The sequence below is a fragment of the Camarhynchus parvulus genome, chromosome 1 (assembly GCF_901933205.1).
Source record: "Camarhynchus parvulus chromosome 1, STF_HiC, whole genome shotgun sequence".
NCBI lineage: Eukaryota > Metazoa > Chordata > Aves > Passeriformes > Thraupidae > Camarhynchus > Camarhynchus parvulus.
Window position 1 is genome coordinate 87,762 of NC_044571.1, and position 27,295 is coordinate 115,056.

The following is a 27,295-nucleotide window of genomic DNA, read 5'->3' on the forward strand; positions in this document are numbered from 1 at the left end:
CCAGGGCTGCAGCAGCCACACCTGGACACGTCATCTGCCCAGCAGGAACGTCACGTTCCTGGGTCCCCACTGAGGACACCTGGACACAGAAACTCCCCAAGGCATGCCCTCATCACAGCCAGCACACACAGACCTGCCCTGGGGATCCCAGTGCTCCCACCAGTCTGCCCAGCAGCTGTGGCTCTGCTTGTCCCTGTTGGGTGACACAGACAGGCACAGGGCTCTTTGCTGATCTCCAGATGCCACACGGGCTCCCCTCAACAAACAGTGCCCCCCAACCCCGGGAAACAGAGCTGGACACCCAGGAGTGGCTGTGCAGCCATCAGGTGTTGGATGTGGCCAGACCCAGTAGTGACCATCAACCACCTACATGTGATCAGCCACTTCCATCCTGCCTTCCCTGCTTTCCTTTTGTTGTTGTTCCCCAAACCAACCTGTTTACTCCCTGTCCTCAGCTCTCAGATTCCAACTCCCCACAGCGAGTCCTGCATAGCCCCATCCTGTCCTGCACAGCCTCAGCCTGTTCTGCACAGCCCCATCCTGTCCTGCACAGCCCCATCCTGTTCTGCACAGCCCCATCCTGTCCTGCACAGCCACAGCCTGTCCTGCAGAGCCCCATCCTGTTCTGCACAGCCCCATCCTGTCCTGCACAGCCCCATCCTGTCCTGCACAGCCCCATCCTGTTCTGCACAGCCCCATCCTGTCCTGCACAGCCTCAGCCTGTTCTGCACAGCCCCATCCTGTCCTGCACAGCCTCAGCCTGTTCTGCACAGCCCCATCCTGTCCTGCACAGCCCCTCCTGTTCTGCACAGCCCCATCCTGTTCTGCACAGCCCCATCCTGTCCTGCACAGCCTCAGCCTGTTCTGCACAGCCCCATCCTGTCCTGCACAGCTTCAGCCTGTTCTGCACAGCCCCATCCTGTCCTGCACAGCCTCAGCCTGTTCTGCACAGCCCCAGCCTGTCCTGCAGAGCCCCAGCCTGTTCTGCAGCCCCCCAGGCATGCCCAGCCCTGCTGGCAGCTCTGGGGCCAGGGGAGCACTCTGTCCCCCCGCTCTGACAGGGGTAAGCACAGGCCAGCACAGCTGGGGCAGGGGGGAAAGGGCCGCCTCCTCCCTGATGGTGTCCCTGGGCTTCCCTCTGCTCCTGCATCCCCCACCCGACCCCTTCCAGCTCCCTGCTGGGGTTCCTGGGCATGCTGGCTGCCCCCAGTGCTCCTCTGGGGTTCCTGGGCATGCTGGCTGCCCCCAGTGCTCCTCTGGAGCTCCTGGCCTCGGGAAAGCCCAGCTGCCCAGAGCAGGGACTCATCACCCCGTCTGCAGGAGCTGCACACGAGGTTCCAGGGAGCAAGGCTGCAGCCAGGGCCCGCCGAGGCTCCCTGACCTCCCAGCACCGGCCAGCAGCAGATGCTCCCTAACACGATTAGCTCTGCCCGGCCACCTTAATCCCGGCTGTCCAGACAGAGCCAGACAGCATCCCCTGCAAATCCCATCCCGCTTAGAGCCCATCCCCAAACTGCACATGGGGCACACAGCCCCCCAGCCCCGGGCTGCAGCCAGGGCAGCCGATCCCCCTCTGTCTGTGGGCAGGGGATGGCCGGGGCTGCCAGGCCAGGGCAGCACAGGGGAGCAGGAACAGACACCTCTGGCACTGCTCCAGTGCGGGGGATTGGCAGCCATGGCCGGGCAGGTGGTTTTCCTATTGCCTGTCTCTTCCTGGCCTGGACCCCGCTCTGCAGAAGCAGGAAAACAGCTGGGAACTGCTGGATGGAGCCGTGGGATGTGCCGTGTGACTGGGCTTGTCACTGAAACTGCAGGAAAACCAAAAAACTCTCAACAACGTTTTTACTGTCAGAGAATCAAGGCATTGCTTTATTCTGGCCAGGATTTTTTTCTGGCCAGGATGTGCAACAGAATCGTTTCATCCACATATGTCCTGGGTTGTGCAGAGAAAATCATTCCATGACACATGAATTTTACTAGATTTTCCACATATTTCATAGAGTCAAAACACACAGAAATTCACTGATTCATTGGTCCCAAGTTTTGAAGTTCTTAGTGTTTAGTTTCCTGTTCGAGGGTGGTGTCTGGAGTTGATGTTCGTTAATGGTTGTTATCGTTTGTCTATCTCCTGCTTTTGTGTATCTCCTGCTACTGCCAGCAGCCCCTCCTGCCCGGGACCCCCGACCCCGGCCCGGGACCCACCCCCCGCCTCACAAGGGGCTCTCCGCCCGCCGCAGCAGCCCGGGACCATCAGCCCCGTACGGATCTCGTCCTGCCTGCAGCCCAGGCCCCCGGCCCCGCAGGGACCCCTGCCCCCCGGCAGCCCGGCAGCCCGACACGGGCCCTCGGCCGAGCCCCCGGTCCGAGTGATCCCGCCGGGAGACGGGCGGGAGAGGGGCGGGAACAGGGGGCGGCCGGGGCCGTGGGTGAGCCGCCTCTCGGGGCGGCCGGCAAGCACCGAGTGCCCGCCGGAGCTGGGCCGGGCCGGGCCCGCCCCGCCACTCTGAGTCTCCGCCGGTGCCGGTGCTGTGCCCGCCCCGAGCCCGTGCCGGTGCCCGGTGCCCACTCCCGCCCCGCCGGTTCGGGTGCCGTGCCCAGTCCCGCCCCGTGCCGGTGCCGGTGCCGGTGCCGGTGCCGGTGTCGGTGTCGGTGTCGGTGCCCGATGCCCAGTCTCGCCCCGCCCGGTGCCGGTGCCCGGTACCGCGCCCAGTCCCGCCCCGCCGGTGCCGGTGCCGGTGTCGGTGTCGGTGTCGGTGTCGGTGTCGGTGTCGGTGTCGGTGTCGGTGCCCGATGCCCAGTCTCGCCCCGCCCGGTGCCGGTGCCCGGTACCGCGCCCAGTCCCGCCCCGCCGGTGCGCGTGACTCCCATCACGTGAGGGCGGTCACGTGGGTGCTGTTTTGGTGTCCCCACGTGGCGGGAGTCACGCGCCCGCACACGCACGTGACCGGCGGCAGGGCGGCATGGCGCGGGGGTAACGGGCGCGGAACGGGAACCGAGCGGGGCACCCCGGCACGGGGACACCGGGACACCCCGCGGTGGGGGCGGTACCGCGACGGAGGCGCTTTCCGGTCCCGGCGGTGATGGGCACCGCAGGGGTCCGGCGGGGCTCCCGGGTGACGGAGGCTCAGGGTGTCCGTGGGGCTCCCGGGTGGCGGCGGGGACGGGGTCCGGGGGATCAGGCGGGGTTCCCCGGTGGGGACGGGGTCCGGGGGGTCAGGCGGGGTTCCCCGGTGGGGACGGGGCTCGCGGGTCGGGCGGGGTTCCCCAGGGTCACAGGGTCAGACATGCTCCCTCCCCGGTGCTGGCACCCGGGAGCTCCGGCGGGGCTCCCCAGGCCCGGGCTAAGGCGCAGTCACACGGACTTCGGGCTCGGTCCGCGGTCGGTCCCGGTTCCCCACGGCTGTGCCATTGCCCGTGCTCCCCTGAGCCCGTTGCAGGTGTTGGGGGATCCCCGCCGTGCTGGCGCTGTGTGCGGCCGCCTGGAGCTGCGCGCCGGGGCTGGCGCTGGAGCTGGAGCGGGATCAGCCGTTCCGGTAGGTGCGGGGCGGGGGCCGGGCCGGGCCGGGCCGGGCCGGGTGCCGGTGCCGCCCCGCTCACCGCCCCCTGCAGCGTGCCCCCCGGCTGGGCCCACGCCGGCCGCGTGGATCCCGGGCAGCCCGTGCAGCTGACCTTCGCCCTGCGGCAGCGCGGCGCTGCCCGCCTCGCCCGCCTGGTCCAGGCCGTCTCCGACCCGCGGTCCCCGCGATACGGTAACGGCCCCATCCCTGAGGCCCTAAACCCCGGGGCCCGTGAGGGGATCTGACCCCTCTGTGCCCCCCAGGGCAGTACCTGTCCCTGGAGCAGCTCAGGGACTTGGTCCAGCCTTCCCCAGCCACGCTGATGACAGTTCTGAAGTGGCTGCAGGGCCATGGTGTAGAGGACTGCCGGAGTGTCACCACCCTTGACTTTCTGGAGTGTTACCTGCCTGCAAGGTGAGCTCCAAGGGCTGGAACCGACTCTGCTGGCCCTGTGGTGCCTGTCCCTGTGTCTCACTACTGTCCCATCCTGTAGTGGCTGTTCCTGTGTCCCAGTGCAGTCCCACTCCATGGTGGCTGTCCCTCTCTCCCAGCCCTGTCCCATCCTGTGGTGTCTGTCCCTGTGTCCTAGTGCTGTCCCTGTGTCCTAGTGCTGTCCCTGTGTTGCAGCACGGCTGAGCGCCTGCTCCCCGGGGCCGAGTTCCACCGCTACGTGCAGGGCCAGCAGAGCCTGGTGCGGTCCCCGCTGCCCTACAGTGTCCCCGCAGAGCTCGCCGAGCACCTGGACTTTGGTACGCCCCCTCTGGGGGAGGTCAGGCTGCGGAGCCTCCTGCAGATCCCTGTAACGTGGGATCCAGTGAGAAGTGCAGGGGGTGGCTCAGCCGTGGAAGGCTGAAGAGGCTCTTCTCCCAGGCTGGGGCTGCAGGGCTGGGCTCTCCAAGCCCTGCTGCTGGCCTTCCCCAAGTGGGGCAGTGATGGGGAGCCCCAGGGCTCTGTCCTGCCTTCCCGGGGCTCTGCGCCCTGACAGCCTCTCCTGTCCTGCCCTGCTCTGCTGCAGTGGGTGGGCTGCACCGGTTCCCCACGGAGCGCAGGGCAGCCAGCAGGGCCAGGAAGGAGCCACAGCCGGCACGAGCGTCGTTCCACCTGGGCGTGACACCGGCCGTCCTGCGCCAGAGATACAACATGACAGGGGGGGACGTGGGGCTCCTGCCCAACAACAGCCAGGCCTGTGCACAGGTAACCACTGCCCGCTCAGAGCCCTGTGTGCCGTGGCTGTCCCAGGGATTGGTGCTGGTCCGGGGGTCGTGGCACAGCTGGGTGTCCCTCTGTGGCTGCTGGGAGCGCCTGGTGTAGCACATACCCGTGCTGGGTGATTTCCTGTGTCAGGATCACAATGTTGCCTTGTTTTTTCGAGAGGAGACAACCTGTCCCTCTGTGTCCCGCAGTTCCTGGAGCAGTACTTCCACCAGGCTGACCTGGCCGAGTTCATGCAGCTCTTTGGCAGTGGCTTTGCCCACCGCACGCAGGTGGACCGGGTGGTGGGGCGCCAGGGCCGCGGCAAAGCCGGGCTGGAGGCCAGCCTGGACGTGGAGTACATCATGAGCACCGGTGCCAACGTCTCCACCTGGGTCTTCAGCAATCCAGGTACTGGAGAAGAGCCTGAGGGGCAGGGGGAACACCTGGAGGGGGAAGGAGAGCAGCCAGAGGGAGGAGGGAGTGCTCAGAGCACAGAAGGGAGCACTGGGAGGTGTGAGGGAGGGGGCTGGAACGGGAGAGGGGAGTGCTCGGAGGGGTGAGGGCAGAGCTGCAGGGCTGTGCAGACAGCTGGCTGTAGGACAGCCCCAGGTGCTTTCCCAGCTGCTGAGAGTGCACCCTGTGTTCTCCCCAAGTCAGAGCTGGCCCTGCACTCCCAGCTCCTGGGGACATCACTCCTGCTGAGTGTAGAGACTGTGAACTGTGTGGGGACTGTCAACGTCCAGGGTATCCTGAAGCAGGGATTTCATTGCTGGCACCACACAGAGCAGCTGCCCGGCTCAGCTCACCTGAAGGAGGGCACAGCCCTCTTCCCCTGGGGTTTTCCAGCTCTGCTGCAGCTCAGCTCCCACCCACGAGTCTCCCAGTGGAGCAGATGAAGGGAGAGTGAGGGAATTTGGGAAAACAAATTGCCAAACAGCTTGCACAAACACAAACAGGGTGCAATGCTAGGGGCAGTGTCCCTGTCCCAGATTGGGAACTGGCTGAGCAGGTGAGTGCCACAGGACAGTGGCCCAGTCCCTGATGGTGACAGTGACAGTGGGGTGCTGCCCTTCCCTCCTCCCTCACACAGTTACTGGTGTGGGAGGGTGCAGGTGCAGTGATGTGGGTGACTGAGAGTCAGTGGGGGTGGCTGGGGCTCTGCTCCCCTCCCAGTGGCGAGGCTGGAGGGCAGGGAGGGACCGGGGCAGGTGGAATGTGTGGAGGTGGCACATGCACCACTCTACTGGGACTGTTGCCAGAGGAGGAGCCGAGGCCCTGCTGGGTCCACAGGTGCCCATGTGGCTGCAGCCCTGGGGCAGAGACTGGAGAGGGGTGTGAGTGCAGCCCCCTGTCTTGGGCTAATGATGACCCTCTTGCCAGCCCCATGGGCTGAGCTGGAGCTCAGAGCCAATGTGAGGAGCCCCAGGAGGGGCTCACAGAGCTCCAGGGTGTGCTGTGACTGCATGGCCCGCAGGGAGGAGCACCTGGGGCTGCCCTGTGTAGGAAGGTGCTGGTGCTGGTGAGGCAGGGCTCCTCGCTGTCCCCCATCCCTAATGTCGGAGGACCTGTCCTCGTGTCCCTTCCCCGATGTCCTTGCAGGGCGCCACGAGAGCCAGGAGCCCTTCTTGGCCTGGCTGCTGCTGCTCAGCAACATGTCGTCGGTGCCCTGGGTGCACTCGGTGAGCTACGGGGACGACGAGGACAGCCTGTCCCACGCCTACATGGAGCGCGTCAACACCGAGTTCATGAAGGCGGCGGCCCGTGGCCTCACCATCCTCTTCGCCTCAGGTGGGACCGGGCTGGGGCTGGAGCACCAGCCGGGGCTGGGGAGGGGCTCCCCGGGTGCCAGGGGGTCACCTGTCACCTGTTCTGTGTCGGCAGGTGACGATGGCGCTGGCTGCCGGCGGGAGCACAGTGGGAACCACACGTTCCGGCCCAGCTTCCCGGCCTCCAGGTGGGTGTGAGGGGTCAGTGCAGCCCACGGGGGCACGGCCAGCCCCAGCCCCACAGGGACACTGCCAGCCCCACAGGGACACTGCCAGCCCCAGCCCCACGAGGGCACTGCCAGCCCCAGCCCCACGGGGGCACGGCCAGCCCCAGCCCCACAGGGACACTGCCAGCCCCAGCCCCACGAGGGCACTGCCAGCCCCACAGGGACACTGCCAGCCCCACAGGGACACTGCCAGCCCCAGCCCCAGCCCCACGGGGGCACTGCCAGCCCCACGAGGGCACTGCCAGCCCCAGCCCCACGGGGGCACTGCCAGCCCCAGCCCCACGGGGGCACAGCCAGCCCCAGCCCCACGAGGGCACTGCCAGCCCCAGCCCCACGGGGGCACTGCCAGCCCCACGGGGGCACTGCCAGCCCCAGCCCCACGGGGGCATGGCCAGCCCCAGCCCCACGAGGGCACTGCCAGCCCCAGCCCCACGAGGGCACTGCCAGCCCCAGCCCCACAGGGGCACTGCCAGCCCCACGGGGGCACTGCCAGCCCCAGCCCCGCGGCGGCACTGCCAGCCCCAGCCCCACGGGGGCACGGCCAGCCCAGCCCCGCTGGGCTCTGAGCCCTCCAAGGTCACCTGGAGTCCTCACCTGCTTCTTACAGACCCCAGAGCTGCAGCCTGTGCAGCTCCAGGGGTTGCTTGGGTTTGTGGGGCAAGGCTGTGGTACCAGAGGGGGCTCTTGGTGGCTGCTGAGGCCCAGGCAGCTGAGTGCCCACCTGCAGTGTCCCCGTTTCCCCAGCCCCTATGTCACCACGGTGGGTGGCACGTCCTTCAAGAACCCCTTCCTGGTGACAGAGGAGGTGACGGATTACATCAGTGGGGGTGGCTTCAGCAACGTCTTCCCCATGCCTGAGTACCAGGTAGGGACCCCTGTGCTGCCAGCCTGGGGGCTGTGGGGACAGTGGGCTTTGGGGACAGGGGGCACTGGGGATGCCCACGGGGGGGACAGGGGGCAGTGGGGATGCCCACGGGCCATGCCATCCCCAGGCCGCTGCTGTCGGGCGTTTCCTGCGCTCAGCCTCCAAGCTGCCCCCCAGCTCCTACTACAACAGCAGCGGCCGTGCCTACCCCGACCTGGCCGCGCTCTCCGACAACTACTGGGTGGTGACAAACCGCATCCCGCTGCCCTGGGTCTCGGGCACCTCGGTAAGGAGCTCGTGCCCCGCTGCCCTGGGTCTCGGGCACCTCGGTAAGAAACCTGTCCCCCGCTGCCCATGGGGCGGCGCCCAGGCTCAGGGGTTGTGCCCACGCAGGCGTCCACGCCGGTGGTGGCAGGCATGGTGGCACTGATCAACGACCGCCGCCTGCAGCGTGGGCTGCCAACCCTCGGCTTCCTCAACCCTGCGCTCTACCAGCTGCAGAAACAAGGGCTCGGTGATGCCTTCTACGATGTGAGTGGGGCCGGGAGGGGCTCTACCTGAAGTGTGGGGCTGAGGCCTGGGGTGGGCCTGTCTGTGGCGCTGGGAAGGCCATGTGTGCTCCAAGGGCTGGGCTGGGGGCTGAGGGGGCTGTCCTGGGGCTCCTGCTCCCAGAGCTGTGCCTGGGGCAGGACAGAGTCCCTGTGGCCTTCCCATGGGAGGAGTGTCCTGGGGTTCCCATTGACCTTTCCGTGGGAGCGGTGTCCTGGAGGGTCCCTGGGCAGGGGCGGCCTGTGCCATGGAGGGCATTGTGGGAGCCCCCGTGTCAAGTGTCTGAGGCGCCCCGGGATTCCTGTCTCAGGGAATGCAGGCACGGCTGTCCCTGGTTCCAGGGGACTGTGGGTAGGGTCCCTGTGCCCATGGTACCCCTGTCCAGGGTGGTCCCTGTGCCCCGGGGTCCCTGTCCCAGGGCTGTGTGGGGCTCCTGTGCTCCGGAGCTTGCTGTCCCGAGACTCGGGGGGCGTCCCCGAGCCCCCGCGCTGAGGCTGGTCCCCGCAGGTGATCCAGGGCTGCCACCTGTCCTGCCTGGACGGCACCGTGCAGGGCCAGGGCTTCTGCGCCACGCCTGCCTGGGACCCGGTCACCGGCTGGGGCACCCCCAACTTCCCGCGCCTGCTGCGGGCGCTGGGGCCGCGCTGACCAGGACGCCGTGGCCGGACAGCGGGAGCGGAGCGGACCGGACAGCGAACGCCGCGGAACCGGGGGCGGGGCGGGGCCGGAGAGGGCGGGGCAATAAACACGCCAAGCCCCGCCCACCGCCTCTGTTTGTGCCGCGCCTCCGCAAGGGGGCGTGAGGGGCGATGAGCGTCGGGAGGCGGGGCGAGGGCCCGGCAGGGCCGATGGACCGGCCGGAGGGGCGGGGCGGAGGGGCCGCGGGGCCAATAGAGGGGCTGGGCGCGCGCAGGCGCGGAGCGGAGGCTGGTGCCGGGACCATGAGCGGCAGCGCCGATCCCGACCCCGCACCCGCCGCCCCGGCGGCTCCGCCAGGCCCCGCCGAGGGCAGCAAGCCCAGCCCGGCTGCCGTGGGCAGCGCCGGGCCCGGGGCGGCGCCCGCTGCAGGGGGCGGCGCGGCGCGGGCCACCGAGGGCTGTGCGGCCAGCGCGAGGGGGCCCGGTGAGTCGCGCTGGGGCCGGCGGGGGATGGGCCCCGGGCGCGGGAGCCCCGCGGGCCGCCCTGAGCCGCTCTGGCCGGGGAGCGGCGTCCGGTGGCCGCGGGTGTCCGGCTCCCGCTGAGCGTGCAGTGCCGGTGCCGGTACCGGCGGGGCTCCCGGCGCTGACCCTGCTGTCCCGCAGTGCCGGTGTCCGCGGCCGTGGCCGCCCCCCCGGACGGGGCCATGTCCAACGGCGTGTACGTGCCGCCCGCGGCCAACGGCGACGTGAAGCCCGTGGTGTCCACCACGCCGCTCGTGGACTTCCTCATGCAGCTGGAGGACTACACGCCCACGGTACCGACACACGGCGGCTCCTGGGGGACGGGACGGGGCACGGGGCAGTGCCGCGGTGCCGGGGCACGGGGCGGCTCCCGTGCCTTGGGATACAGGATGTGGAAACGCTCCCACGGCGCCCTGGAGCTGTTCCAACTCTTCCCTTCGCAGATCCCGGACGCCGTCACGGGGTATTACCTGAACCGGGCGGGGTTTGAGGCCTCGGACCCCCGCATGTGAGTGGCCGCGGGGCGGGGGGAGTCGCAGGAGCCCCGCAGGGGTCCGGCAGAGGGGCCCGCGGGTACCTGCCGCCCTGCTGACACCGGCCCTGTCCCGCAGAATCCGCCTGATCTCGCTGGCGGCACAGAAGTTCATCTCAGACATCGCCAACGACGCGCTGCAGCACTGCAAGATGAAGGGCACGGCCTCGGGCAGCTCCCGCAGCAAGAGCAAGGTGAGGGCACCGGGGGAGGCGGGGAGCCCTCCTGGGCATGGGGCTGAGCCTGCAGCCACCCAGGGCAGGAACACGGGCTGCAGGAATCCCAGAACCTGCTGGGCTCATGGTGGGTCCCTGCAGGTGGGCAGGGGCTGGCGGGGACACGAGGGGGGCACACGGAGCTTGTGGGCACACTTTGGTGCCCCCCACCCCAGCAGTGGCTGCAGCTCTGGGCTTGGGGAGGAGCTGGAGTGAGGGGTCCTGGGGACCCTCCTAGTGCCATATCGGGTTCAGGGGCTCTGCAAGGCCAATGGGATTTGGCCCAGGGGTCTGGGGATGTCTGAGGGCACAGAGCAACAGGATGTGGGGAGCTGGGAATGCCCCAGTGCTGCCCAGCAGCTCCTCTGGGAGCGGGACATGCCTGTCCATGTGCCCTGGGGGTCCCATAGCCCCGGCTGTCCCTGCTGTGACCCCTGCCCCGTGTCCCCAGGACAAGAAGTACACGCTGACCATGGAGGACCTGACGCCGGCGCTGGCCGAGTACGGCATCAACGTGAAGAAGCCACACTACTTCACGTAGAGCATGGGAGCTTGGGCAGTGTGCAGGGGTCGTGTCGGTGCCATTAAACACCTTGCAGGGTTTGGTGGGAAGGCAGCCTTGCTCCTGTGCCTGCGCCCATTAATGCTGGCCCTGGTCCTCCACATGCTCACCCCCCTCTGCCCATCACAGGGGGCTCGGTGCTTCTGACCGTGCTGGAGCAGAGTGGGGTGTGGGGACAGGAACTACCCTGCACTCTTCCTCCTTCCCTAAACTGCCCCTTGCCTCCCAAGGGAATGCCCTGGGGGCTGCACAGGCAGCACTGCAAGCGGAGCCAGGGACGGGACCCTGAGCCCACCCCTCCTGCAGCAGGCACCTCCCGAGGGGCCCTGTGCCCATCTACCATACCTGTGCTGGGCACCAGAGCATTGCTGTGCGTGGTGATTCGTGCCCTGTGGGCTGCAAGGCAGCGCTACATCAATCCAACCCCACCCTCAGTCCTAGACCTCCCCTGTGAGCCCCAGCCCCCCAGTCACTCCAGCCCCTCACCCCCAAGTCCCCCCACTCCCCGCCCTGTACCCCAGCAGCAGGTTCCATACCAAAGGTTTATTTGGTTGCCAGTGGCCATTCTGGGGCCAGAGGGAAGTGGCCAGTGAAGCGCGAAGCGGGGGCAGTGCTGGGCACCACAGGTGGCCTCTCCTGGCCTGCCCTTGCCCCCCAGCCTTGGGGGGCTGAGTCCTGGGTTGGGCTTTGCCCAGCAAGGGGGACAGGGGGCCCCACAGCCCCGTCTCCCCGCAGCAGGGCCAGGCCACACGCCGTGCCCTGGGCTAGGGGGGCTGCCCTGGGCTGGGGGCTGCCCAGAGGCTGGGTGGGGCTGCCCTGCTGAGGGGCTGCCCTGGGCGGGGGGCCGGAGCCTGCACAGCTGCAGCGCAGGCAGTGCCATCTGTACCGTGTGTCCGTGGCTGGCTCAGGGTCAGGGGTGTCCTCTGCTGCCCCTGGCTCTGGGGCTAAAGGCACTTGGGGGTGGCGGGGGGCGCAAGGCAGCACTGGAGGGGGGAGGCGCCTCCTCTCTACTTCTCCTGCATCTTCTCTAGGATGGGCACGATCATGTCGAACTTGGGGCGCTTGGCCGGGTCCTCGTTCATGCAGATCTTCATCAGTTTGCAGATGTGGGGGGAGATGCCAGGGGGGATGGTGGGACGCAGCCCCTCCAGTGCTACCTGCAGGCAAGAAGAGGAGCCAGTCAGGACTGGGACCCTGCCCCCACAGGCAGGGACACCTTCCACCTGCCCAGGTGCTTCCACACCCCCTCCAACCTGGCCTAAACACTTCCAGGGATGGAGCAGCCAGAGTTCTCCGGGCAACCTGTGCCAGGGCCTCACCACCCTCAATGGGCAGAACTTCTCCCATAACTCTGACCCAAATGAGTTCCTTTGCTGCCCCTCCACCCCCTCACCTTCATACCGATCTCCATGTTGGACAGGTCAGCGAAGGGCACCTCACGTGTCACCAGCTCCCACAGCAGCACCGCGAAGCTCCACATGTCAGCCGAGCGCCGGTTGATCTCCTCTGGCTTCTTCTGCAGGGCTGGGGGATGGCTGGGGGCTGAGTGGGGCTGGGGGCGAGGGGGGCTCTGGGGGGGCTGGGGACTGGGCACTAACCTTCAGGAGCCACCCAGGCCGGGGCATACATCCGCCCTGGGCACTGGAAGGAGAACTTGACGTCGGCCATGCTGATTCGTGCCGTCATGTCCTCATCGATCTGGGGACAGCAGCGGGCGGTCAGCAAGAGCCCCCCCTGCCCCGAGAGCCCCCCACGTGGGCGAGGTGCTCGCTCACCATGACGCTGCGGCTGTTGAGGTGGTGCCGTGGGATGAGGGGCTCCAGCGTGTGCAGGAAGGCCATGCCCCGTGCAATGTCAAAGGCGAACTTCACCGCCTGCATCTGGTCCACCACAAAATCTGGGAACGGGGGAGATGGGGTCAACCCACCCGAAGCCCCGCCAGGGCTGGAGAGGCTGCCCCCAAACACGCCATCCCCCAGCACTCACTGGTTCCCTCGTGCAGGACGTTGTACAGGGAGCCGTAGGGCATCCAGTGGCTGATGACAGTGGGGTGGGGAGCTGGAGGGGCCTGGCAGGCACCCAGCACCGGCAGCACATTGGGGTGGGAAAAGATCCTGCAAGAGAAGTGACAGCCCTAAGAACAGGAAGGAGCTGCCTGTACCCCCTCATTGCCCTTTGCCATCCTCCAGGGCCTCCCAGCCCTTGGCCACTACCCTGGAGCGTTCCTGGCCCCACAGAGCTCCTAGGAGGCTCCTGCCTGCCCCATGCTCTGAGAGCTGCTGCTGGCCCTGAGAAGGTGCCCTGGCCAAGCGCAGGTGGGGATCCTGGGCACATCACAGCCAGGGTGGCCCCAGGCACGTGCAGCGCTCACCGCAGTTTTGGGTACTCCTCGTTGAAGTCCCGGCTCTTTCGTGTCGTCCAGTCCCGGATCCTCAGCATTTTGATTACGATGTCATTGCCCTGCCAGCGCCCCTTCCACAGCTGGGGGAGGAGCAGACACAGGCACTGTGAAAGGGGTGCAGAGGCCACAGTATCCCCAGGCCCCTGCGTGGGGCTCTGGAGCCCATGGGACCAAGGGTCTACAATGAGAAGGAAGCCCCTTGAGCTGGGGAGGAGCTCCCTCCCTGCACCTGGCCATGGGACTGCAGTACGGCTGTGCCCAGCAGGGCCAGGACACGGGGGACTGCACAGGCACAGCGCCCACCTGGGGGTGAGAGGGACCCACCTCTCCCGACTGGTTCTCGTTCAGTTTGTGGCTCAGGCTCAGCTGTTTAAAGTCAATCCCGGCGAGTTTGTTCAAGGTCCCGTTCCCTGCAGTGGAGGAGGGATGATGCCTATGACTTCTGGATCCAGAAGGCAGTGCCAGCAGGGCACAGGGCACCCATGGCACCCCCCAAGGGACCCCCAGTGCTTACTGGGCCGGGTGCGGGTTGTGCCCTTCCAGAACGTGTCCTTGTAGGGGATCTTGGTGAGGCTCTGGCCCAGCTTCTCAGCACGCTCTGCAGAGGGAGGAGGAGGATGGCACCCCAAGCCTGCTGTGGTTGGCTGGAGGCTGTGTCACTTGTGGGGTCCTGAGGGACCCTCGTACCTTTCAGGATCTCTCGCAGTGGCGTCTTGGCCTTGTCTGTGGGGGTCTCACCATATTTGTTAGCAATGCTGACCAGGGCCCCACTGCCCACCAGGTCCTGTGGGAGCAGGGAGCAAGGACTGTGGTTTGTGAACTCCCCTCAGTCCCCCTCCCACTCTGCCCTCACTCCTGCCCTGCTCCCACTCACCTCAGCCACCTGCTCATGTCCCCAGAAGCAGGCATAGTGCAGCGGCGTGTTGCCGTGCTCATTCACTGCATTGATGTCTGCCTTGAACTGCATCAGCTGGGGACACGGGACAGCCCCTGTGAGCCCAGGACTGTCCCTGTGAGCCCGGGCAACATCCCCATGAGCCCAGGACAGCCCTCATCCTCCTTGGGGGATGCAGGGGCAGCACACTGGGAGCTGTAGGGAGAGGGCTGAACTGACGTGGGGCTCAGAGGGATTTGGAGGATTTGTGAGGAGTGGGGAGCTCAGGGGTGCTGGGGGGATGCCAGGAGTTCCTGACAGTGACCAGGGGAGCGAGTCCCACGAGGGTAGTGTGGAGGGCCGCTCAGGGGTGGGTTAGGGCAGGTGCTGGCACGGGGGCCAGGTACCTTCTGCACGATGTCGCGGTGGCCGTGGCTGGCGGCCAGGTGCAGCGGGGTGTCATCGCCGCGGTTCATGACGTTGATGCGGGCCCCGCGCATGATGAGCATGTCCACCACGTTGGAGCGGCCCTCGCGGCAGGCCCAGTGCAGGGGGCTGAACCCATGGTCGTCCCTGCAGGGTGGCGGGGGCTCTGCTCAGCTGTAGCCCCCTGGCCCAGGGCATCGCTGGCATCATTCTCATAACACCAGCGGCAGGGGCCAAGGGACCGGGCTGAACATCCATCCCACTCCCATCCCCACCAGGGCCCCACCAGCCCAGGCCAAATCCTGTCTCCTCCAAGGCTGAATCACAGCTGGATCCTGTCCCCATCCCCCCACTCCATGACCAAGTAAGGGAGGAGGTGGCAGCCAGGCCTTAAATGGAGATCAGGAACTGGCAGAGGGGCTGCTGCAGCCCCGGCTCCCCTCCAGCCCAGACTCCCCCCAGTACCAGCCCCCCTCCAGCCCCCTGGCACAGCAGACCCCATTTGTCCCCACCATGGCCCTGCAGGCAGGGGCTACCCAGCACTGAACAGTTCCTTGGGCACCTTCTGTGGGTCTGGGAGAGCTCCATGTGCCTGGGACCCCCAGGAGGGGCAGGGAGCATGAGCAAGGGAGGCCATTTGTCTGGAGCGTGTCCGGAATGCCAGGGCCATGGCCTGGCTGGGGTCACGGTGCGGGGTCACGCTGCGCCAGCTCACACACTGCAGGCAGATGCTCCGAGCCCCAAGCCTGGCCCAAACGTGCTCCTGAATGGCTGTGAACACAGCACTGGACCCCACGGTCCTGCGAGACCCCTCAAACGGGCTGTGGGGAGCAGAGCCCTGGGCACAGAGTGGCCCCCACAACCCCCAGCCCAGCGGTCCTAGCCGTGTGCCCACACATCTGCCACGGTGCTCCCCAGAGAGGGGACAGGGACACGAGGACAAGGTCAGGGGACACAGCCGCCGCCACGGGGACAGGGGAGGCAGCCCCAGCCCAGCTGATCCCCGGCTGTGGCCGTGAGGAAGTGGCCAGAGGATGTTTGGCCTCGTGCCTCAGCAATGCGGTAACTTCCTCCAGCGGGGAGGAGCTGCGTCCTGCCATCTGCCCCTGCCTTTCCACGGAGACAGCGGAAACCAGCGCCCAGCAGAGCCCCCAGCCCTGCACACCGCGCTCACCCCTGGTTGAGGTCGTTCTCAGTGTTGTCCAGCCACAGACGCACGGCCACCGCGTTGCCCTCCCGGCACTGCGTGAAGATGTCGTCCATGGCAGCTGCGGGGGGACGTGGGTGAGGACATGGGGACAGACCCCGATCCCCCTTGGCAGGGAGGGCCCTGGAACAGCAAGTACAGGAGCCCCCTGCCCGTCCCTGGGCCCTCCCGCCCGCCCCTGTCCCTGCAGCTCTCCAGGAAGCCGCAGCAGGCTGAGGTCGGGGCTGGAGCTGGACCCGCAGCCCAAGGGGAACGTCCCGGGTGCCTCCAGCGGGGCCGTGGCCGCCCACAGGAAGCCAGGCTGGCACCCCCGGGCTTATCAGCAGGCACAGCCGGCCCCCGTGCCCACAGCTCTGGGGGACTGGGGCTGGGGAGCTCAGCACTCTCAAGATAGGACCCCACAGATCTGGTGAGGGAATGGAGCTGGGGGAGCTCAGCATCCCTGGCATGGGACCCTGCAGCCCCATGACCCTCCTGACCCACTTGGCTGGGCCTGGCACAGGCCATGCTCAGAAGGAGAGACCCCAAAGCCTCGTGCATGGAGGACCCCATGGACATGGAGGATCCATGGACACCCCAGCTCAGAGCCAGGCACTGAGCTCCCTCCTGCTCCCCGTGTCCCCCTGAGCCCCCGGCTGCGAGCGTGGGACCCACTGCTGCAGTGTGTGATGCTGAGCAGGGACATGCAGTGAGTCTCACAGCGTGGGGACAGTCAGATTGAATATGACATCCCGACATGCACCCACTGGGGCCCAAACCTGCTGCTGGAGGATCCCCCTGGACCTGATGCCCACCCAGACACAGCGGGACCCCCACCAGCTGTCCCCCAGGACCCTGCCTGCACGCCTTGGCCCAGGCAGCTCCAGAGAGGGGGACGCAGAAGTCTGGGTTTTTGCCAGGGTCTCGTACACCCCAGAACGGCCCCAGCACACCCACAGCAGCATTGGCCCTGTCCCAGCGCCAGAACACTCACACTCCTGGACGAGATTTATCCCCCACCCATTTGGGGGCACCTCATGAAAAGGGGTCCCCAGGACATGCCACACTAGTCCCGGCCGTGTGGGACCTCACCCCGCAGTGATGACACCCCATGCTGGCCCCACCCTGTCCCCTGCTCACCCGGGACTGTGCCCTCCTGTCACCCACCGGCCCCTACCCAGTCCCGCAGCCCTGCCCGGATGGCCAATGCCCGCCTCGGCCTGCTCAGCACCGGGGCAGGGTACGGGATGTGGAGACACAGTCCTCCCGTGTCACCCCGAACCAGCTGCTAGGGCCCCGCTCTGCCCTGCGGCCACATCAGTCCCTCCCCTGCACCCCGATCCCTTCCCTGTACCCCAATCCTTCCCTGCACCCTGATCCCTTCCCTATACCCCGAACCCCTCATGCAACCCCAACTCTCCCCTGTATCCTCAACCCTCCCGTGTACCCCCAACTCTCCCCTGTATCTCCAGTCCTGTACCCCAGTTCCCTTCCCTGTACCCCCAACTCTCCCCTTTAGCCCCCAACTCTTCCCTGTATCCCAACCCTCCCCTGCACCAACACTCCCGTGTACCCCCAGTCCTGTACCAGATCCCTTCCTGCACCCCCAACTCTCCCCTGCACCCCCAACTCTCCCGTGTACCCCTCACCCCGCCCCTGCTCCCCGATCCCTTCCCTGCGCCCCCCACCCCTCCCCTGCAGCTCCCGCCCCGGCCCCGGCCCTGGCTCCGGCTCCGTCCGGGCTCCGTCCGGCCCTGCCCCCGCTTGGGTCGCCCGCAGCCGCCCTCGCGGCCTCCCGAACCTGTCCCGCTGGGCGCGGGTGCCGTCCCGCCGTTACCGGCTGCGTGTCCCGGCGGCTCCGCAGGGCGGCGGCTGCGGCGGGCGCGGGGCGGCTGGGGGCTCCGCCCGAGAGGGCGCCCTCTGCCGGCCGGAACCCGCCCCGGCGGCTGCTCCGCCACACGGCCCCGCCACACGGCACAGGGCGGGGCGGGGCGGGGAGCGCGATCTGGCGGGTTGGGGTATACGGGGCGTGCCGATTGACCGGGGGCGCGGCTCCCGGCCGGGGCGGGGCGGGGAGCGCGGTCGGGCGGGCTGGGGTATACGGGGCGTGCCGATTGACCGGGGGCGCGGCTCCCCGGCCGGGGCGGAGCGGGGAGCGCGGTCGGGCGGGCTGGGGTATACGGGGCGTGCCGATTGACCGGGGGCGCGGCTCCCGGCCGGGGCGGAGCGGGCCGCCCCCGGCACCGCCCGTGCAGCCCAGGCCCCCGCCCGGTCCTCCGGGCCGCGAGGAGGGGCTGTTTCCGCGGCGGGAGCACGTGCGTCCCGGTACCGAGCGAGGGTCCCCGCTCCATGTTCGCGGAGCAGGGCTGGGACGATGCAGCGGAGCCGCTGCTCCGGAGGGCTCGGGCCGGCCGGTAAGCGGGCGATGCAGGGGCGGCGGGCCGGGCCGGTCCCGGGCGCGGGGACGTTACCGGGCCCCGCTCTGCACAGGACCCCCGGAAAGAGGCGGCTGCCCGGGACCGCTCGGGACGGCGAGGCGGCGCGGAAGCGGCCCCGGAAGCGGAAGAAGGCCGGCGGGCCGCGGGCCGCGGCGGGGGAGCTCCCGGCCGGTCCCGACGAGCCCCGGCAGGCCGGGCAGCGGCCGGACACAGGTACCGGGACGGCGCCGGGGCCCGGGGGCAGGGGGAGCCGCCTCCGCGCCCTGACCCCCTCTCGATGCCCCCAGACGGCGCGGCTGAGCCGGCGGAGGGGCCCGGGGAGCCGGCGGGACTGAGCCGTCGACAGCGGCGGAACCGGCAGAAGCAGCAGCGGCAGCAGGAGCCGCCGGCGGGGTCGGACGGGGAGCGGGGCTCCGGGCCGGGTCCCCCGGACCCGTCGGGCCCCGCGGAGGCTCCGCCGGAGCCGCGCTCGGACCGCTCGGCCGCGCTCCGCGCGCGGATGGAGGAGCGGCTGCTCGGCGCCCGGTTCCGCTACCTGAACCAGCAGCTCTACACCGGCAGCAGCCGGGACGCGGCGCGGCTCTTCCGCGACGACCCCGCCGCTTTCCACCTCTACCACCGCGGCTTCGAGCGGCAGGTGCAGCGCTGGCCCGAGCGCCCGGTGCAGCGCATCGTGCGCTACCTGCGCCGCCGGTGAGCGGGGCCTGGCGGGACAATGGACCGGGGGACCGGGAGCGGGGCCGGGGGCTGAACGGAGAGCCGGGGAGCGGGGGGGTCCGGGAGCGATCGGGGGCCCGGGAGTGATCGGTGGACTGGGAGCGATCGGGGCGCCCGGAGCGATCGGGGGCCCGGGAGTGATCGGGGGACCGGGAGCGATCAGGGGACCGGGAGCGATGGGGCCAAGGCGCCGGGCCCGGCCGCTCTGAGCCCGCCGTCCGTGCCCCAGCCCCGCGTCGCTGGTGGTGGCGGATTTCGGCTGCGGGGACTGCACGCTGGCCGCCAGCGTCAAGAACCAGGTGCACTGCTTCGACCTGGTGCCGCTGAGCCCGCGGGTCACCGTCTGTGACATGGCCAAGGTACGGGGAAGCCCCGGGGCAGCGAGGGCGGGCAGGTGGGACCGTGACCCCGAGGGTCCCGCGCGGGGCGGGGGAAGCACGGGTGTGTCTGCTCGAAAGCTGGGCGTGTGCCTTGGGCACGGCTGAATCCACAAGGCTGGGCGGTCTGGGGGCGAGTCCCTGCCCCATCAACATCGCCATCCTCCTCCTCCTGCTCCTGGGGGTGTGCAGAGCGGCTTCCAGGCCAAGTCATCCTCCTCCTCCTCCGGGACTGTCCCGGCGTGGGCAGGTGCCGCTGGCGGCTGAGGCGGTGGATGTGGCCGTGTTCTGCCTGGCGCTGATGGGCACCAACCTGCAGGAGATCCTGGGAGAGGCCAACCGTGTGCTCAAGCTCGGGTAGGCAGAGCTCCTGAGGCAGTGGGGGATTGGGGCAGGGCTGCTGAGCAGCGTCCTGGGGGTGCCTGGGCACCCTGCTCAGAGCTCAAGTGACCGCAGGGGGACCCTGCTGGTGGCCGAGGTGGCCAGCCGCTTCGAGGACACCCGTGCCTTCCTGAGGGCCATGACGCAGCTCGGCTTCAAGACTGTCTCCAAGGTGTGTGCCTAGGGCTGCGCGCTGGGAGCACCAGGAACCACGGAGGGGGTATCCTGAGGCCCAGCCGGGTGTGGAGCAGACCAGGGGTTGGTGAAAGTAGATGGAGGTGGAAGGGATTGGTGCATGGGGGTCTGCAGATGGGAGAACGGAGGGATGCGTACACACAGGGGTGGAGTCCTGGGGGAAGGTTTGGAGGTCCTGGGGACCATGGGGGCACGCTGTGGCAGTTTGGGATGCAGGCTGGGAGGGGTGCTAGGGCTGGGGAGGGGATGAGGGGAGCCTGGAGCGCACTGGGATTGCAGTGCAGGGCCTGGAGGAATTGTGGTGTGGGGTTAGTGATGGGTGTGTTGGGCGTTTAGAGGAGTGTGCTGGGGGCAGGGGTACTTAGGCCGCACAAGGGCTTTGGAGCCAGGGTCTGGGCACAGTGGGGGTCTGGAAGGAGGCAGGGGGCACCCGGGGTTCTCTGAGGCAGCACTGAGTGGTGCTGGAGGGGCTGGGAGTTCCGGAGCTATGGTGATGATGGGGGCTCCGGGCTGCTGGTAACAGAGCCGGGTGTCCCCGCCCCCCCCAGGACCTCTCCAGCTCCTATTTCTACGTGTTGGAGTTCACCAAGACGGGCCCGGCCCGGCCCGGCCCCGCTCCCGGGCTGCGCCTGCGGCCGTGTCTGTACAAGCGCCGGTGACCGGAGCGCCGCCAGGGGGCGGGGTGGGGCGGGGCCGCGCCGGGATGGGGCGGGGCCGCAGGGTCTGGCTCCGCCCCCCGAGCGCACTCACCAATAAAGCCGCTGCTTCCTCACACCTACGCCTGCGCGTCTTGGGGGCGGGGCCGCGCCTGCGCGGTGCGGTCGGGCCTGCGCGGCGGCAGCGCCCGGGACCGGTACCGGGATGTCGGGGCCGGGCCCCGCCGGGGCCAAGCTCGACATCAACCGCGCCGGCGTGGCCGAGCTGGAGGGTGCCCTCAGCGGCATCGGCCGCCGCCGTGCCCGCGGTATCGTCCGCAAGAGAGAGGTGCGGGGAGAGGGAGCGGCGGGGACGGCACCCCGCGCTGAGCGAGCCGGGCCGGGACGCCGAGGCGGGGGTGGCCGTGGCGGTGTCGGTCCCGGGGCGGGGGCCGCGGGGCGAGTGCGAGGGCGACAGCGCTGTTTCCATGCTGGTAGCCGGGGCAGGTGGGGGGCCGGGATCCCCGAGTCCCGCCCCGAGCCCGCGGGTTCGGGCGAGCGCAGCCGCCCCCGGTGCTGCCGGGTCCCGGCAGCGCCCCGAGCCGAGCGGGGAACCGGGGGAACGGGACGGCCCCGCGCCCCGACGGCTCCCGAGCGCCGTCACCGGCGATGGCGGGGCGCGACCCTGCGGCGAGCGGTGCCCCGGCCGGGGGCAGAGGGAGCGGCCCCGCGGGCCCAGCCCGGCGGGCGCGGCTGCGGCCGGGCAGCCGTGCCCTGGTGCCACAGGGATGGGCAGCGCCGCGGCCGGGCGAGGCAGGGCTGGGAGCGCTTGGCGTGTTTGGAGGTGGAGGGGCGGATGTCCAAGTGCTGTGGACACGTACGCTCGGGAACACCGGGAGGCGGGAGGGCACAAACCGGCGATCCAACGGGAGGGTGGTCTGGAGCAGGGCCTGTCCCGGGCGGTGCTGTTACTGCAGCCCTTTGTGGGGAGCAGCAGCAGCACCGTCAGACGAGCCCTGCCGGCTCAGAAGGGCCAGTCGGGCCCTTCCCGAGCTGTTCCGGTTGTCTGTCGAGCCCTGCCCCAGGACAGCCCGGCCCGCCGGGTTCCTCCCCTGGCGGGCGCTCCGGGAGCCATGAAGGGCGATGGAGGCAGCTGATCCCAGGTCGGGGCTGGGCAGTGCCCGGGTCCCGCGGGACCGTGGGTGCCTCGTGTCTGTGCATCTTCACGTGTCCAGCTGTTCCCCTGCCCTGAAGCTGCAGCCCTGCTCCCCATCCTGCTCATCTGGGGGCACAGTGCTCCTGCCTCAGCTGGCAGCTTTGGGCTGCTGCCCCCCTTCCACAGCGCTGTGACCCTTCCCTGCGGGGCCGCTGGGGCAGGGGGCTCTGGGAGCAGGAGGGATTCTGTTCTGGGCAGGGCTGACTTCCCTCCACGCAGGAGCTGAAGGGCTTCACTTGCCTGGATGACCTGCTGCACGTCAAGGGCATTACCACACGCATCCTGGAGCTCAACAGCCAGCGCATGACGTGCCGGCGCTGCCCCGGCCCCGAGGGGCCCCCACGGGCCAGCCCCGCTCCCCTGGGGGACAGCGAGGACCGCAGGGCCCCTGTGGCACAGGTGGGTGCAGAAGGGTTCCTGCTGCCAGGGGCAAGGACGAGAGAGGAGGTCTGGCTCTGGGGGGGCTCAGGGGAAGAAGCTTATGGCAAGCACCGGGGCTGCACTAGAGGGTTGTGGAGGAGCTCGTGGTTGTGGTTGCCCTGCAGCCCCCACAGTGCTGTTGGGTGGAGCCCCTGTGCTGCAGGGCCGTGGTTCTCACTGGCAGCCATCCAGAAGCACTCCCAGCCCCTGCCCCGCTCCTGGTCTCTAGCAGGAGACTGGCGGTCTCTCCGAGGCTGGTGCAGAGTCAGCCCTGCTCCCTGCCTTTTCCCTGCTCAGGTGGTGGCTGAAGAGGAGGAAGAGGAGGAAGAGGAGGAGGTGCCAGGGCCCTGGGAGGCAGAGCGCCCCTGGAAGGGTACCCCCAGGTCCGGAGGAGACCCTGATGGTTCTGGGGGGCGGGGACCACAGGAGCCCCCCAGGTCCACCAGGGAGGAGGAGGAGGAAGAAGAGGAGGAGGAGGAGGAAGGGAGCTGCTGCAGCGAGGAGGGGGAAGACAGCAGCAACGTCTACCTGTACTACACGCTGGGAGAGCGGTGGATCGACTACCTGCAGCGCACTGGGGACGGGGGGCTGCTGCGGCACCTGCGCCCCAAGGTGCCGGGGGCTGGGGCTCCGTGGGGCCTGGCTGCTGGGGCTCGGGAGGGAGATGCTGCCCCAGTCCCCCGTGCAGACCCCTGCCCTGTGCGGGGGTCCTTGGTCATAGGCTGGGGGAAGGAGGTGCTGCCCTGGTCCCCAGCCCTGGCTGGCCCTGGTGCAGCCCCCCTGCCCTGTGTGGGGATCCTTTGTTGCTGTAGGGACCCTGAAGGGAGAAAGCAGGAGCAGGTGGGTGTCTGCCCCATAGCTCTGGGCAGGGGGGCTGTGGGGATTGGTTCTGGTGGGTGGCCTGTAGGGGTCCACAAGGATCAGCTGTGGGCAGGGGGTCTGCAGGGGCCTGCCTGGGTTTCTCCAGCCCCTCCAACCTGCTGTGTCCCACAGATGAAGCGGAAGTCAGAGAATGGGCCGGATGGCCGGGCCTTGTCCCCCGGGAAGAAGCTGTGCAAGGGCTCTGACTATGGCAGGTGAGGGGGTAGGGGGGCTCTGAGTGCAGCTGGTGAAGGGGGTCCTGTGTGCTGGGGCAGCACATGGCTCCTGCTGCCCTCCCCAGGAGGATGGTGGAACCACTTAGGTTGAGCAGGGGTTGGCCCAGGGAGATCCAGCCCTGACCAGTTGCCTGTCTGTTGAGCAGGCTGGGCTGCATGGGGTCAGTGGGGTGGAGCTCCCACTGGCAGGAGCCAGTTCCAAGAGCCTCTGGAGCACCATGGCCCGGAGCAATGCTGGCATGTGCCAGCTGTGCCCTGGCCTCACCTGTGCCCGGTGTTTCTCCCAGGACACTGGGTCCCTGTACACCCAGCCCCACGACCACTTTTGGGGACCTGCGCAATGCCAAGGTGGGGCAGGCCCGGCGCCGGCACATCCCCCCGGTGGCTCCCCCACCTGAGCTACAGGACTGGCTCCGCACCTTCCAGGTATGGTCACCTGGTGTCTCCAGCAGCCTGGGTATGATGGGAGGGAGCCAACCCTAAGGGATCCCCACTATGGGCAGGGGTTGGGCCCACAGTGGATTTTGGGTGGTTTTGTTTGTGTAAGGGAACATAGAGAAGGTTTCAGCCCTGGCCAGGCATGGTGTCACCTGTCACACAGCACCTGTGACCCGCCAAACTCCCAGCTGCCTCAGGCTCCTGGCCTGGGACAAGAGGCCTGGCTTCCAGGGCTGTGGCTGGGCTAGCTGGGGACACAGAGCCAGGGTCATGGGGGGTCTCCCTGCAGCGCTGGAGCGGCCCTGAGAAGCTGCTGGCCCTGGATGAGCTCATTGACCGCTGCGAGCCGGCGCAGATCAAGTACATGATGCAGGTCATCGAGCCCCAGTTCCAGCGAGACTTCATCTCCCTGCTGCCCAAGGAGGTGAGTGAAGCTTGGGGACCAGGGCCTGGCCTGGCCTGAGCCCCCTGGTGACCCCTCTGGGACCTTTATCCCCCACAGCTGGCCCTGTACGTCCTGTCTTTCCTGGAGCCACGGGACCTGCTCCGTGCTGCCCAGACGTGCCGCTACTGGAGGGTGCTGGCCGAGGACAATCTGCTCTGGAGGGAGAAGTGCCGTGAGGAGGGTGAGGGTCCTCCCGGGTGAGGGCTGGGGGCCACCCCTGGCTTGAGCCAGGTGAGGCAGTGCCGTGTTGTCCCCTGCAGGGATCGAGGAGCCCCTACACCTGCGGAAGCGGCGCCTGCTCAGCCCCGGGTTCATGTACAGCCCCTGGAAATTCGCCTTCCTGCGCCAGCACCGCATCGACATGAACTGGCGCAGCGGGGAGCTGCGGCCCCCCAAGGTGGGTCTGGCTGTCCCTGGGGACAGCTCCAGGGAGCTGTGGTCCCCAAGGTGGGTCTGGGAGTGCCCCTGCCAGGGGCAGACCCTGGAGAGCTGAGGGACTGGTGGGGGTCCCTCTGGGGACAGAGCCCAGGTCACTGGTATGGGGAAGCTGGTACAGGATGTGCCATGGGGATCAGATCAGGCTTGCTCAGAGCAGTGGGGGCAGCAGAAATTAGGTCCCCTGGGCCTGGAGAAAGGGGTCCCTTCCTTTGCCCCTGTCCAAGGCCCCATGCAGGGCTGCAGCCAGCCCCAGCACCCAGAGAAGGTGCAGCATCACAGGGCTCAACTGTGTTCTGTGCAGGGTCCCAGGACCCTGGTGATCTCTCCCTGGGGGCCCCTCCTGCCCCTGGGCAGAGTCCCCACCACCCCTTCTCTTGCTGCTGGGTTCCTGAGCCCCCCACTCCCTGTAACCCACTTCTTCTGTAACCCCTGCCCCTGCAGCAGCTGCCAGACACAGCACACACCCCAGCTCTGCTGCCTGCAGAAGCATCAGGGGGTACAGGTGATTTGGAGACCTGTCTGCCTTTCCTCCCCGCAGCTCCTGCTGCCTTCCCACTGCTCACTGTGTTGGGGGGTCCTGCTGGCTGGGGGGGCCACACTGCCCCCCACACACTCCTGTACTCCCACAGGTACTGAAGGGCCACGATGACCATGTGATCACCTGCCTCCAGTTCTGTGGGAATCGCATAGTAAGCGGCTCTGATGACAACACACTCAAAGTGTGGTCAGCTGTCACAGGGGAGGTGAGTGTCACTCACCAGGGAAGTGAGTGTAGCATTGTCACAGTGCCGCAGGGCTTTGGGGCAGGGACCATCTCCCTGTGCTGGGCACAGGTGGGGTTACACCCTGGCTCCTGGGGTCAGGTTGGGCCCCTTAGGACAAGGCCATGGAATTGTGGTGCTCTTCTGTGCTGTTTCAGGGGCGGGGAGGTGTGAGAGGCTCACCTGTCCCTCGTGTCCTGTTCCCCACAGTGTGTGCAGACGCTGGTGGGCCACACTGGGGGGGTTTGGTCCTCCCAGATGAGGGACAGCATTGTCATCAGTGGCTCCACGGACCGCACGCTGAAGGTGTGGAACGCGGACAGCGGTGAGTGCGTGCACACCCTGTACGGGCACACCTCCACCGTGCGCTGCATGCACCTGCACGGCAACAGGTACAGCTGGGGCTGCGTGCTGGGCCAGGGGGGACAGCCACGGGGCTGGGGCTGCTCAGCCCAGGCTGCCCTGGCAGCTGGGCCCCAGGTGTCCCCTCGCCTGCAGGGTGGTGAGCGGCTCCCGGGATGCCACGCTGCGGCTGTGGGACATCGAGACGGGGCAGTGCCTGCACGTGCTCATGGGCCACGTGGCGGCTGTGCGCTGCGTCCAGTACGACGGCAACAAGGTGGTCAGCGGTGCCTATGACTACACGGTCAAGGTGTGGGACCCTGAGAGCGAGAGCTGCACCCACACACTGCAGGGGCACACCAACCGTGTCTACTCGCTGCAGGTACAGCCCTGTGTGCATCCCCTCCTGCTGCTTCCCCCCTCCAGCTGCCCTGCCCTCCCTGCTCCCTCAGGTACAACCCTGCAGGTACAGCCTGCCGGCCCTGCTCCCTCAGGTACAACCCTGCAGGTGCAACCTGCCCTCCCTGCTCCCTCAGGTACAACCTCACAGGTACAACCTGCCTTCCTGCTGGCTTGCCCTATCGCTCCCCTGCCTTCCAGTCATGGGCACAAGCTGTGCCAGAGGTCCCACATGTGCTGCAGGGACCAATAGGCTGTGCCTGTGTCATGCAAGGCCCTGTGAGCTTTGCAGGGCCATGTGTGCCCTGAAGGTGATCTTTCTGCCCTGCAAGGACACGTGGGCCATCTTTGTGTCCTGTGGGGACAGTCTCTGCCCCCCTGACCCCACTTCCCACACACACATGCTGTGGACACAAACACGCCTCCATGCCCCTTCCCTGGAGCATTTCTACAGTCCAAAAAGGCAAGAGCTGTGTGAGCCTGTCTCATCTGCAGAACTGGGCTCTCTGGTGGTGCTGCTGGACCTGGGGGTGCTGTGTCCCACACCAGGGGGTCCAGAGCTGTGGTTTGCACCCCAAACCAGGGACACTCCTGTCCTCGGTACTGAGCTGGACCCCTTCTCTCTGCAGTTTGATGGGACACACATCGTGAGCGGGTCCCTGGACACCTCAATCCGCGTGTGGGATGTGGAGAGTGGGAACTGCCTGCACACACTCATGGGGCACCAGTCCCTCACCAGCGGGATGGAGCTGCGTGACAACATCCTCGTGTCCGGCAACGCCGACTCCACCGTCAAGATCTGGGACATCAAGACGGGGCAGTGCCTGCAGACGCTGCAGGGTGAGAGGGGATGCTCACCCTCGGGGGGCAGCGGGGCTGGGAAGGGGCAGTTCTCTCCCTTGGGGCTGGGCTGGCTGTAAGCTGACAGCCGTGTCTGGGCACAGTGGTGCATGTCCCTGAGGAGCCAGGGCTTGGCGGCTCTGAGGTGCCGTGTCACACAGCAGCGGCTGTGACGCTCACGGGTGCCTCCCCCTAGGTCCCAGCAAGCACCAGAGTGCCGTCACCTGCCTGCAGTTCAGCTCCAAGTTCGTGGTGACCAGCTCGGACGACGGCACGGTGAAGCTGTGGGACCTGAAGACGGGGGAGTTTGTGCGGAACCTGGTGGCGCTGGAGAGCGGCGGCTCTGGGGGCGTGGTGTGGCGCATCCGCGCCTCCAACACCAAGCTGGTGTGCGCCGTGGGCAGCCGCAACGGCACCGAGGAGACCAAGCTGCTGGTGCTGGACTTTGACGTGGACCTGAAGTGACCCCGGCCAGCCCGGGGGTCCCGCGGGAGGGGTGGCCCCGGCGCAGGCGCTGGCCCCCGCGGGCAGGACAGAGGGAGCCTGGGCCGGGCCTTATTTATATGCGCAGGAGTGCCCGGCCGGGCTGCAGGAGCATGTTTTGTACACGGAATATATCACTTTATTTCTGTACTGGGGCTA

The 27,295-nt window shown here is 68.1% G+C and overlaps 5 protein-coding genes across 7 annotated transcripts; 4 read left to right on the top strand and 1 right to left on the bottom strand.

Moving 5' to 3' along the window:
* Positions 1-2,915: 2,915 nt before the first annotated feature.
* On the top strand, positions 2,916-8,913 carry TPP1 (tripeptidyl peptidase 1). Of its 2 annotated transcripts, none has more exons than XM_030944369.1 (13): positions 2,916-2,971; positions 3,438-3,533; positions 3,610-3,749; positions 3,821-3,971; positions 4,185-4,306; positions 4,573-4,751; positions 4,961-5,143; positions 6,422-6,539; positions 6,633-6,705; positions 7,489-7,609; positions 7,737-7,895; positions 8,003-8,140; positions 8,666-8,913. In XM_030944369.1, exons 1-13 carry the CDS (start codon positions 2,961-2,963, stop codon positions 8,804-8,806), a joined length of 1,632 nt encoding a protein of 543 aa, XP_030800229.1. In that variant the 5' UTR covers positions 2,916-2,960; the 3' UTR covers positions 8,807-8,913. The 2 variants fall into 2 exon arrangements, with proteins under 2 accessions (XP_030800229.1, XP_030800220.1); XM_030944360.1 differs by having other exon boundaries at positions 4,961-5,159; positions 6,351-6,539; positions 8,666-8,912.
* Positions 8,914-9,081: 168 nt separating this feature from the next.
* TAF10 (TATA-box binding protein associated factor 10) lies at positions 9,082-10,681 on the top strand. The gene is made up of 5 exons (XM_030944470.1): positions 9,082-9,280; positions 9,460-9,611; positions 9,762-9,826; positions 9,930-10,044; positions 10,517-10,681. Exons 1-5 carry the CDS (start codon positions 9,100-9,102, stop codon positions 10,604-10,606), a joined length of 603 nt encoding a protein of 200 aa, XP_030800330.1. The 5' UTR covers positions 9,082-9,099; the 3' UTR covers positions 10,607-10,681.
* A 474-nt stretch (positions 10,682-11,155) lies between these two features.
* ILK (integrin linked kinase) lies at positions 11,156-17,472 on the bottom strand. Of its 2 annotated transcripts, none has more exons than XM_030944393.1 (13): positions 17,352-17,472; positions 15,503-15,596; positions 14,310-14,475; positions 13,903-13,998; positions 13,716-13,812; positions 13,543-13,626; positions 13,353-13,438; positions 12,999-13,108; positions 12,614-12,741; positions 12,403-12,524; positions 12,226-12,325; positions 12,021-12,151; positions 11,156-11,784 (listed from the first exon to the last, which is right to left on the bottom strand). In XM_030944393.1, the coding sequence occupies exons 2-13, from the start codon at positions 15,589-15,591 to the stop codon at positions 11,635-11,637; spliced, it is 1,359 nt and encodes a 452-aa protein (XP_030800253.1). In that variant the 5' UTR covers positions 15,592-15,596; positions 17,352-17,472; the 3' UTR covers positions 11,156-11,634. The 2 variants fall into 2 exon arrangements, with proteins under 2 accessions (XP_030800253.1, XP_030800243.1); XM_030944383.1 differs by having other exon boundaries at positions 17,316-17,426.
* A 284-nt stretch (positions 17,473-17,756) lies between these two features.
* On the top strand, positions 17,757-20,389 carry RRP8 (ribosomal RNA processing 8). Its single transcript, XM_030944458.1, has 7 exons — positions 17,757-17,928; positions 18,005-18,165; positions 18,240-18,645; positions 18,899-19,028; positions 19,297-19,403; positions 19,503-19,599; positions 20,171-20,389. The coding sequence occupies exons 1-7, from the start codon at positions 17,864-17,866 to the stop codon at positions 20,279-20,281; spliced, it is 1,077 nt and encodes a 358-aa protein (XP_030800318.1). The 5' UTR covers positions 17,757-17,863; the 3' UTR covers positions 20,282-20,389.
* A 713-nt stretch (positions 20,390-21,102) lies between these two features.
* LOC115901589 (F-box/WD repeat-containing protein 7-like) lies at positions 21,103-27,284 on the top strand. The gene is made up of 12 exons (XM_030944305.1): positions 21,103-21,872; positions 22,191-22,505; positions 22,887-22,969; positions 23,278-23,416; positions 23,718-23,852; positions 23,931-24,054; positions 24,134-24,270; positions 24,941-25,054; positions 25,283-25,464; positions 25,571-25,796; positions 26,443-26,653; positions 26,850-27,284. The coding sequence occupies exons 1-12, from the start codon at positions 21,777-21,779 to the stop codon at positions 27,116-27,118; spliced, it is 2,031 nt and encodes a 676-aa protein (XP_030800165.1). The 5' UTR covers positions 21,103-21,776; the 3' UTR covers positions 27,119-27,284.
* Positions 27,285-27,295: the final 11 nt, after the last annotated feature.

What these genes read in the sequence shown, in the direction of transcription:
- LOC115901589 (XM_030944305.1), top strand. Translation starts at nt 21,777, where the DNA reads ATGACGTGCCGGCGCTGCCCCGGCCCCGAGGGGCCCCCACGGGCCAGC. An exon ending in GGGAGCTGCGGCCCCCCAAG is followed by an intron (nt 24,271 to 24,940) that starts GTGGGTCTGGCT and finishes GTACTCCCACAG; the next exon opens with GTACTGAAGGGCCACGATGA. An exon ending in GGTCAGCTGTCACAGGGGAG is followed by an intron (nt 25,055 to 25,282) that starts GTGAGTGTCACT and finishes TGTTCCCCACAG; the next exon opens with TGTGTGCAGACGCTGGTGGG.
- TAF10 (XM_030944470.1), top strand. Translation starts at nt 9,100, where the DNA reads ATGAGCGGCAGCGCCGATCCCGACCCCGCACCCGCCGCCCCGGCGGCT. An exon ending in GGCCAGCGCGAGGGGGCCCG is followed by an intron (nt 9,281 to 9,459) that starts GTGAGTCGCGCT and finishes GCTGTCCCGCAG; the next exon opens with TGCCGGTGTCCGCGGCCGTG. An exon ending in TGGAGGACTACACGCCCACG is followed by an intron (nt 9,612 to 9,761) that starts GTACCGACACAC and finishes TTCCCTTCGCAG; the next exon opens with ATCCCGGACGCCGTCACGGG.
- RRP8 (XM_030944458.1), top strand. Translation starts at nt 17,864, where the DNA reads ATGTTCGCGGAGCAGGGCTGGGACGATGCAGCGGAGCCGCTGCTCCGG. An exon ending in CGGGCAGCGGCCGGACACAG is followed by an intron (nt 18,166 to 18,239) that starts GTACCGGGACGG and finishes CGATGCCCCCAG; the next exon opens with ACGGCGCGGCTGAGCCGGCG. An exon ending in GCTTCAAGACTGTCTCCAAG is followed by an intron (nt 19,600 to 20,170) that starts GTGTGTGCCTAG and finishes CGCCCCCCCCAG; the next exon opens with GACCTCTCCAGCTCCTATTT.
- ILK (XM_030944393.1), bottom strand. Translation starts at nt 15,591, where the DNA reads ATGGACGACATCTTCACGCAGTGCCGGGAGGGCAACGCGGTGGCCGTG. An exon ending in GACATGAGCAGGTGGCTGAG is followed by an intron (nt 13,813 to 13,902) that starts GTGAGTGGGAGC and finishes CTGCTCCCACAG; the next exon opens with GACCTGGTGGGCAGTGGGGC. An exon ending in ACGAGAACCAGTCGGGAGAG is followed by an intron (nt 13,109 to 13,352) that starts GTGGGTCCCTCT and finishes CTCCTCCCCCAG; the next exon opens with CTGTGGAAGGGGCGCTGGCA.
- TPP1 (XM_030944360.1), top strand. An exon ending in ACAGCCAGGCCTGTGCACAG is followed by an intron (nt 4,752 to 4,960) that starts GTAACCACTGCC and finishes TGTGTCCCGCAG; the next exon opens with TTCCTGGAGCAGTACTTCCA. An exon ending in CACCATCCTCTTCGCCTCAG is followed by an intron (nt 6,540 to 6,632) that starts GTGGGACCGGGC and finishes CTGTGTCGGCAG; the next exon opens with GTGACGATGGCGCTGGCTGC.